Raw genomic sequence first — 9,297 nt, forward strand, 5'->3', positions numbered from 1 at the left:
CATGATGCGTACTAAAACATTAGTGGATTGATTAGTAAAACATAAATCTGGATGTGACATGAGTGTTGCTAACAATCACTGAAGTTTCTAACATCTTTCTCAAACTCACATAAAATCAAGATTAAATTTCAAATTCATAATATCCATGTAATTAAACCGGCAGGAAATCGCATAAAACAACGATTTCATATGGATACTGTTTACACTCATAGGGATGAAACACACAATACAGAAAAACGAAGAACACAATATTTCTTTGTAGGTTTTACAGCTACATAATATTAATTACTAAGTGTTGAAAAGAGTGGAGACGCTTATGTTGATTTTATTAAGCTAGATTTATATTTATATATGGGTCAAAATTATAAATTTTAAATTAGAAGAGTCCTTATGTATTATGTAAACTTAAACATTAAAGTATTGTGTTAGGTCATTAGGTTTAGCGGTTATAGAACCAATGCTTAGAATAAACATCACATTCATCATTTGCACCGGCCAGTTCGTCTAGTATAAGTAGGGTTAGTTAACAACAATCGAGTCTTGTGTGTGAATTTGTATTATGATTAGTTCTAGCCTATATCAATCAAGTGCAGTTTGTGTTTGTTTTATTCTCAAATCTCATTCCTATATCAATTGTGTTTATAATTTGGTGTTTCTTGATTTCCAACGGTGTAACAATCTGCAAACGATTAGATTAAACAACTCAACTTACCAACCTATCCAAGTAGCCCTTGTTAGTTTCTTATAAGGAGTTTCACATCTCATATTAACTTCCATAAGAAACAATTCATCTGCCATTTTCTGGCTAATATGTTCATATGAACATTTGTCACTCAATCCTAGCTACTCATTTTTATGTGTCTATCAAATAACAATGCACCCCTTGCAGTTCACCATGACTAATATCAGTACGCTGATTGAAATTCAAATGATGAACAAACCCATTTACTGCAAAATCAAATGTTTTACACAAAAAACCATGGATTTGAAAGAGGATCCAGATAAATATAACTACAAAATCAAGGAGTTCAAACGCCTGAAGAAGTTGGTATATATATCACACACCCTTAACATTAAATACAAGAAACCATATATGTGTAATAGATAATGAAAACTATAAAGGATATGAAGTGTTGTCTTTGTAATCTCAATTAAAGGAGATCACCTATCATCATTGTTATGAAAACAATTAACCTTGAGATGCGCATCCAAACCAAAGGGTACCTTCTCTTGAGAATCATTCGGGTTGAATAATGGCATGAGCGAATTTGGTGGTACATGTTGGGAACTTGAGCTTAACAAATGAAAGTAATTGTTTTGTCTAACAAGATCATGGTTATTTTCTCCTAAATTGGGCATGATAAATGGAGGGAAAGCTGAAGGTGTGATGGCGGTAGGAGGACCCAAAAATAACTGGGATGCAGATGGGAGAGCCATCGAAGAATCAGTTTGAGATGAAACTAGTCCTTGGTTTCCAAATTGAGACATTGAAAGATTTGAACAAGGTTCCCAATTAGAGTAAGGGTTGTATGGAAACAATCCTGGATAAGAATATTGAGGTATGGGGAAAAAGTTCAAACCTCCACTTTCGTGGTCGTATGATTTGTTTTCGACTAGTGCTTCCTTTCCTTTCTTCTTTCTTTGATGGTCTCCATTGATGTCATGATCTTTCACAAATGTTGCATTCGGAGGATTAAGAGATTGAGAGAGAGAAATTTGAGGTGAATTTAAATCTTGAGGAATAAAGGCTGCTGATAATGGATTGAATTGACTAAAATCTCCAACTAGCATTTGGAGGGGTGGAAGCTGATCAATATCATCTTTAGTTGAATCAAGCAGCCAATCTATGACCTTGCTAGGTTGGCTTAACCCTAGCTTATCTTGAAGATCATACAATTGAATGGCTGTAGGAACCGAAAGCCGAATCCTTCGGTCTCTTAATCCTTTTACTGTGCAAACCTTGCTATGTCGATCTTTCCCTCCAAAAGCCTTAGATACCCTTACGATTCGCGGGTTCTTGAAACCTGCCCATTGTCTTGAAGTTGATGTATACATTGGTAACATGTTCTCATGATTGCTATCGCCTTCTTGCTTTGATTGAAAATCTTTTCTTCCTGAAGTATTGTTGAACATCTTCCTGTTTGCATCATCTGGCTGCAAAAAGCAGCTAAACACACAACTGTTCACAGGTTACTTATCTTCATATAATGATTATATTTCAGTTTTCTGAAATGGTGTTTGGTTAAGCTATACTAATCATCAGACCAGGTTAATAGATTAAACACTAAAAATTTTAATTTCGAAAACGATTTCATAACATGAGCAAGAAGTGTGTCTCCAATCTAGACAAATTTAGGGAGATCACAAAGTAGGGTTTCAACATGACAAATTTCAGTTGAATATTCCTTGATGATCGATAGATACGAACAACAAACTAGGGTTTTTGTTTTCCAGATCTAAAACATGATATATTAACATATTTTATATTTTGTTATAACTAGCAACAGATGAAAGATTAGATAATGAGAATAAATAAGTGAAATTTATATAATATATCCATTTTATGGCTAATTAATACCTGCAAATTGAATATTCCTTGATGATCGATAGATACGAACAACAAACTAGGGTTTTTGTTTTCCAGATCTAAAACATGATATATTAGCATATTTTATATTTTGTTATAACTAGCAACAGATGAAAGATTAGATAATGAGAATAAATAAGTGAAATTTATATAATATATCCATTTTATGGCTAATTAATACCTGCAAATTGAAAGATATAGATCACAAAAATGAACTCACGGTGAGTGAAACTGTCATCTGCCTTCGGTACTGCAGATCAGGCAGCATTCAATTGCAAAGTTTCTTGTGCAGTTTCAAGAAAGTCTCCAGATTCCAAATGGAATTAAATTGAGGAAGAATCTAGTATGCAAGTTCTTGATCAGCAAGCTGTATAAAAATCTGACTTCCAATTATTGCAACAAAAGGAAGCATCGTATGTCTATATCTGCATATCTCTATTTATAATATTTTCCAATATATTCGTATTATTATATTTTTGTAAATATGAAAAGATAATATTTCTTAGAATCTCACCATGTTGCAAACTAAAGTGAAGAAAAAGGAATGGCGAATTTGCGACTTAATGGTGTCTATCAGCCGAAAAGAAAGTTTCACAGGTTCATACCACACAATAAAAATTCTGGTAATTAATTAGTGAAGAAAGTTCAACTAGTCTATCCTTTAGTAATCACGTGCTTATATATCAGTGATGTATGATGGTGTATGGTTAAAGTTAAACAACTCAATGTATATGTATACAAATTTCAACTATACATGGACCATTCTAGCCTATTTAGAGAAAGGGGCTTAATGCTTTATTGACACCACATATGACCCGCTTTATCTGTCAATTCTAAGGTGTGCGTATGCATGCTTGATCATCCACACTCAAAAGTACATTATGCAAGAAGATAGAAACATAAGTATATAATACACACATACATACATCTAGAGAAAATAAACTTGGGGTTGGACACTAATTTGGGCAATTACATTCTTTTTATTATTAGTGTAATTTGTGTTCTTTCTAACTGTATGGAGTTTTAAGTTTTAACAATACAATCTTACCTAGTGGTTGAATCGAATAAAAACATACGCTAGAAAACAAGTGCTAAATGATTAATGATGCGTATAAACATATACAAGCTAGTGATGGGTTAACCCCATCCAAACCACTAAATCATGACCAGAGCTCCACGGGTGGTTGGTTCTGGTACGTCAATGCATTTCACCAATGGAAAGGTCCATAGCTACGCCATTGGTGAAGATCCAAAATGTAGGTGATTCTTCTACCAGTGGCGGAGTGATACGATCCTATTATATTAATAAGTATATTATTTTATTATTATTTAAGTTTATCTTTTATTTAGTTTCCTTATTATAATCAAATTATGTTTCCTTATTGTTTATTTTTTTCTAGTTTTATGTCTTTGTTTTCCTGTATATTGTAATCTTTGTTTGAGAAAAAGAATAAGAAAGAATTATTATTTTGGGTTTATATTCTCTTATTCTCTTGTGTTCTTGGAAGATTGACGGTTGTCTCGAATAAACCGTATCACGGAGCTAGGAATTTTATTCTGTGGGTTCGGGATTTTTCAATGCTTGGTTTTTTTTTAATTAACATGGCAGCCGCCAACTATCATTGACGGTTAGATCTTCGCCAACAGTGTAGCGACAAATCCTCTAATTTATAGTGTGAAGGATACAAGACCACGCGTGGCAACTTTAGTTCTAATACCACTACCTTAGGTATGTCAGTAAACACTAGGACCGTAGAGATCGAGAACAAAGATGTGAATATAAAAGGTTTTATGAAAAATACTAAAAGACTTACATAAATCTTATCTTTAAATTTTGTGACGGATCATCAATTAATTGTTAGTCACAAATATGCCCTTACCCGACAATTACTAAAAAGACCTAAAGGAATACTATCCGCAAATATCCATGACAAAGATGGAGGGAAATACGCCCGGTCTGTTACCTTTCTGGCATTAGAGACACGTCGAAGCTAATGAGTTTTGTACGATAAAACCCCAACTGTTGGATCTCTCTCAAGATTGACGGCCTAATCAACGCTAGAGTAAAATTCACGTGGATAGGGGCATTAGCGGCAACATTCTCAATGTATGCCCCCTTTTTTCTTGTAGTGTAAGGATACCTACACACATGTATATTAGTATATTAGGTTCTATCACCAGAGATTCGTCGTTGATTTCTAACAGATCACGGACATACCTTTAAAAAACCGAAAATTTATCTATTGCTGTGTAAGTTGTGTGATGTGACGGAGGCAACCCACCAACGGACTTTCTAAGAAATAAATTTTCTTTTTCAGGATTTTGCTAATTTTACCCGTTGGTAAATTTTGTTTTCTAATAGTGAACAACCGCACAACAAGACATGGCACGTTGACCCCTCTCCCCTCGCTCGTCGTTTCAAAGTACTACTAGAACAACACTACTTAACCCTACATATACGCTCCTTGGGTGAGAGTCTTGATCCACTTTTTCACATTTAACACTTACTATTCTCCGTTGTTGGGAGTAATTTCAGACTGCGAGTCACAAGTCGGTGAACTTGAGGGACCAATGTTGACAAGCTGCTCATAGTTGGTTATGTTTCCTAGTTATGATATGTTTCCTAATTGTATTGTGATTATAATATGTATGTCTTGGCTAGCAAGTTAGGTTAGTCTATATAAACATGTCATGGTTTGACATTATAGATTGTGGTGGTGTGAGATGCAACCTAGTTAGGGTTCATCTAGAGACACACACAAGATGTAATCGAGTTAGGGTTCATCAAGAGTCAAACCGAATTAGGGTTTGAGGGTTTGTAATCAGTTTTTTGAGTAAGATTTTCTTATTAATATAAACGAGAGTTATTCGTTTAATATTCGTGTGTTGATTATCGTAAGAAAAAAAAGAATAATTTACAAATAAAAGTTTATGCATAATATGTATTTTTCTTTCAAGAGGTATTTGTGAACGGGGTTTTGCGAGCGAACTTGTTTGGTTCTAAAAAGAGGTTCAGGACGGACTGAATTGGTTGTATTTGTTCCAACAAAGTGGAGCAAAGGGGGTTGTGCGAGGCAACTACGAGACATCAATCTGAGCGATTCAGATTGCGTGAAAAATTGATCAACTGTGAGAGGTGTGAAGTTTACCTGAGTGATTCGGGTGGTACGGTGTGATACCGGTGAAGAAGAAAGTTGTCAATCCGTGACAGATTGATCAAAGAGTGATTGTGTGAATCAATCAAGAACGAGACGAGAAGTCGGTTGTGTGAAGCAATCAAGTTTGTAAGATTTTGATTTGAACGATGTGCTCGTGTTTTGGTTCGGGAGCAAAAGAGGATCAAGGAAGATTGCTCTTCGCTCGATTAGATGATCGGGATTGCAGCCAAAGGTGTGGTTATGCGTTTTCATACGACCGGGTGAATGGTCATGAACATGGTTACAGAGGTAGTCGAGTTCGGGGGAGCCGAAAGAACACAGTCATGGATCAAGGAGAGTTCTAGGAGATCAAGATCGAGATGATGAAGACCAAGATGGTTGTGAAAGCCGAGAAGGTCAAGCTCATGGGTCAAATCAAACATGGCAAAAGAGATATGCTCGGAGTTGAAGTGCCACCTATTTCGAGTCAGAAATTAAGGGGAGATTGTTGGAAGTAATTTTAGACTGCGAGTCACAAGTCGGTGAACTTGAGGGACCAATGTTGACAAGCTGGTCATAGTTTGTTATGTTTCCTAGTTATGATATGTTTCCTAATTGTATTGTGATTATAATAGATATGTCTTGGCTAGCAAGTTAGGTTAGTCTATATAAACATGTCATGGTTTGACATTATAGATTGTGGTGGTGTGAGATGCAACCTAGTTAGGGTTCATCTAGAGACACATACGAGATGTAACCGAGTTAGGGTTCATCAAGAGTCAAACCGAGTTAGGGTTTGAGGGTTTGTAATCAGTTTTTTGAGTAAGATTTTCTGATTAATATAAACGAGAGTTATTTGTTTAATATTCGTGTGTTGATTATCGATACGGGACTTGATCCTTCTCTAAAAGTATTCTCCTCTCATGTGTAACATTTTTAGACATGCTATTGAAGAAAAAACAACCTTTTTTATAATCTTTACAATGAATGTAAAAAGGATATTTAATTAGTTTATTAGTTGAGTTTTGAAGGATGTTGATCTTGGAGAAAGCTGTGGCGTAATCCAGAGAAGGATTACAGCTTAGATAAAGCTAGCTAGCTACTGTATGTAGATGAGGGACCAAAGGAATAAGAAATTCAAAAGATATCTCACAGTTACATTGCTTATATATTGCTCTGGCCGGGGACCGCCTGAGATAACCATATATTATGATGCAATGAGATATAATATAATGAATAAACATAAACTTCCAATGTATATTACAAATATTGTTTCCTAATTAACGAGTATCAAAGAAATTTAAACCTGTAGTTGGCTTGTTTGGGACTTGATATAAAAAAAGGTGTAAAGATAACTCTAAAGTTAAAGCTTTAACTGTTCTTTTTTTGATAAAGGGGTAGGGTTAGCTAGGGAGGTGAATTCTTAATTTTTTGGAAATAAAGCTGAAGGTAATTAACTACTTTCTTGCTGGATTGATTGGTGAATCAAATATATATGGTTAGCAAAAAAACATGAGAGCTAACTATATATAAAAACATACTTAAGAGCTCAGAAAGGATACTTCAAATGCACTTAAAACTCTGATAAAAATAGAAATATATGGACTATTTGGAGCCAGGGGTTTCGCTGGAAGAGGCATGGTTATGTGTGGGATTTTACCGGGTGGATATGGTTGCTGTAGAAATATATGGACTGTGAAGCCTGCAGCAAAACTGTTATGGCTGCAGCTGCCAGTGAAGCTTTTAATTGTTTACTGTATTTTTGTATGATGTAAATATTCAAACAAGCAAGAAACTCTATATAGATAACAATAATAGTTTCAGAAAAGAAAAGGAGATTGAAGAATAAGTCAAACCCTAGAATGATTGAAACCTCACCTTATATTGTTTGATACTAGAATCATGTTTTCGGTGTTCTTTAATCTAATTTTAGCAGCATCAAGCCTTATATAGACAATACCAGTTGTTTAACAAAAGAGAAGGAAAAAATCCCTAGAATTGATCAAACCCTAAACTCATTGATTATATGGTGTTCTTTTATATAACTAATTATATCAGCATGGAACCCTATATAGAAACTGCACCAATAGTTTAAGCAAAGAAAAGGAAACGATCCCTAGAATTGATCATACCCTAAATCATTGATGCTTCACTTTTATGATTAATTATTGGGAAAACTGAAAAGGAAAACAGCAAAGCTAAGAATGTGGCCTAGCTACCTACTTTGGTTATATTTCGAAGAATTTTGTAAAAAAAGAAATAGCTGTTTTGGAGCAACCTTACCAAAAATCTGAAAACAAGGTCCAAAAAGAATAGAATACCACTACACAAATCTATTTTAAAAGTTAACTCCCCTCTTTCGCAGCTTTGAAACTTTTTTTGACTGTGTAGAAACGTAAGTTCTGTAATCCGTCGGTGATACTCGTTTTTTAGCTGACGATATACCTTAACTTTGATGGTCCGGTGACAATTAACATTCCGTTAAAAGTTTTGAATTAATTATCAAGTGCACAAATCACAGGATTAATTAGGACCAAAACATTTGAAATACTATGTTAATTAGAAAGTAATATCTTTAGAAACTGAGCTATAATATCATACTTCTTTAGTTTCCACATAACTGCACTTACACATGCAATGCCATCATGCAAGTTAATGAGGTTAGGCTCAGCCACCCCGGTTCAAATTAAAGTGGCACAACTGGTCCTGATAAAGTGGGTATTCTAGCGTGGTGAGCGGAGTTGGATAGGATTATGGTGTTGTCCTTATTGGCAAAATGTAATGTTAGTCGTTGGATTGTCCAGTTTGTACATGGTGAAAGGGAAGAGACAACCGAGCATTTCTTTGTCTCGTGCGGTTTGGCTCAAGCAGCGTGGCAAGCGGTTTCAATTTGGTGTAAGGTCCCCCGTTTAGTAATCAAGATATTCTTGAGATATAAATTTATAAAGGGTTTTAAAAATGAAAGGCGAACTTGTTCTACACGGTTTGTGTGGTGTCGATGTGGTGCTTATGGGAAGGCGAGAAATGACATAGTGTTTAATGGCATGGCGGTTACGGTGGAAACCGTGGTGGGGGATATAAAAGCACTCGGATACCTTTTGGTTAAAAATAGTCGGGTGGGTCTAGCTTGTCTTGGGAGGATTGGATCGGTGTAGGTTCAAGGTATAGCGCGCTATGCGTGTTTTGTAAACGTTCTGTGTATTGGGTGTATCTTGGTCCTCGGGCTAGTGTCTTGCTAGTTCCGGGTCGGTTGTATGTTTTTTTTTTAATATAATTTTACTTCCGTTGGCCGTTCTAAAAAAAGTAAGTTAACAGAGCTAATTCATCCGAACTTATATTTGTGTATATATGTATCTTTGTGTTATGAACTATTTTTTTGCTTTTCTAGCATGGACGACCCTAGGCTTTAGATCTTTAACTTCTATGTCAGAGTGATATACAGGTAGTCTAGCAAAGATAGAGACAAGACATGAGAAAGAAGAGAGAGTTTCAAGACTTATAAATGCACAGGGATACCACAGGTATTAATTCTAGCAGACAAAATAAATATAGAGGTTAATTAAGAAGAAACTA

General features: G+C 35.2%; 1 protein-coding gene across 6 annotated transcripts; it reads right to left on the reverse strand.

The window, feature by feature from the left end:
* Positions 1-1,025: 1,025 nt before the first annotated feature.
* On the reverse strand, positions 1,026-3,330 carry LOC143557360 (transcription factor TCP5-like). 6 transcript variants are annotated; one of them, XM_077046449.1, is made up of 3 exons: positions 3,102-3,330; positions 2,808-2,954; positions 1,026-2,154 (listed from the first exon to the last, which is right to left on the reverse strand). In XM_077046449.1, exons 2-3 carry the CDS (start codon positions 2,853-2,855, stop codon positions 1,162-1,164), a joined length of 1,041 nt encoding a protein of 346 aa, XP_076902564.1. In that variant the 5' UTR covers positions 2,856-2,954; positions 3,102-3,330; the 3' UTR covers positions 1,026-1,161. The 6 variants fall into 6 exon arrangements, with proteins under 6 accessions (XP_076902564.1, XP_076902566.1, XP_076902563.1 ...); XM_077046451.1 differs by having other exon boundaries at positions 2,808-2,966; XM_077046448.1 differs by having other exon boundaries at positions 2,808-3,330.
* Positions 3,331-9,297: the final 5,967 nt, after the last annotated feature.

This window comes from Bidens hawaiensis, unplaced genomic scaffold, assembly GCF_021521415.1.
Source record: "Bidens hawaiensis isolate Kalapana, Puna unplaced genomic scaffold, B.hawaiensis_p1.1 tig00018938_1, whole genome shotgun sequence".
Lineage (NCBI taxonomy): Eukaryota > Viridiplantae > Streptophyta > Magnoliopsida > Asterales > Asteraceae > Bidens > Bidens hawaiensis.

Coding starts and splice junctions, on each gene's coding strand:
- LOC143557360 (XM_077046449.1), bottom strand. CDS start 2,855: ATGCTGCCTGATCTGCAGTACCGAAGGCAGATGACAGTTTCACTCACC. Junction 2,155..2,807: donor AGATGACAGTTTCACTCACC/GTGAGTTCATTT, acceptor TGCTTTTTGCAG/CCAGATGATGCAAACAGGAA.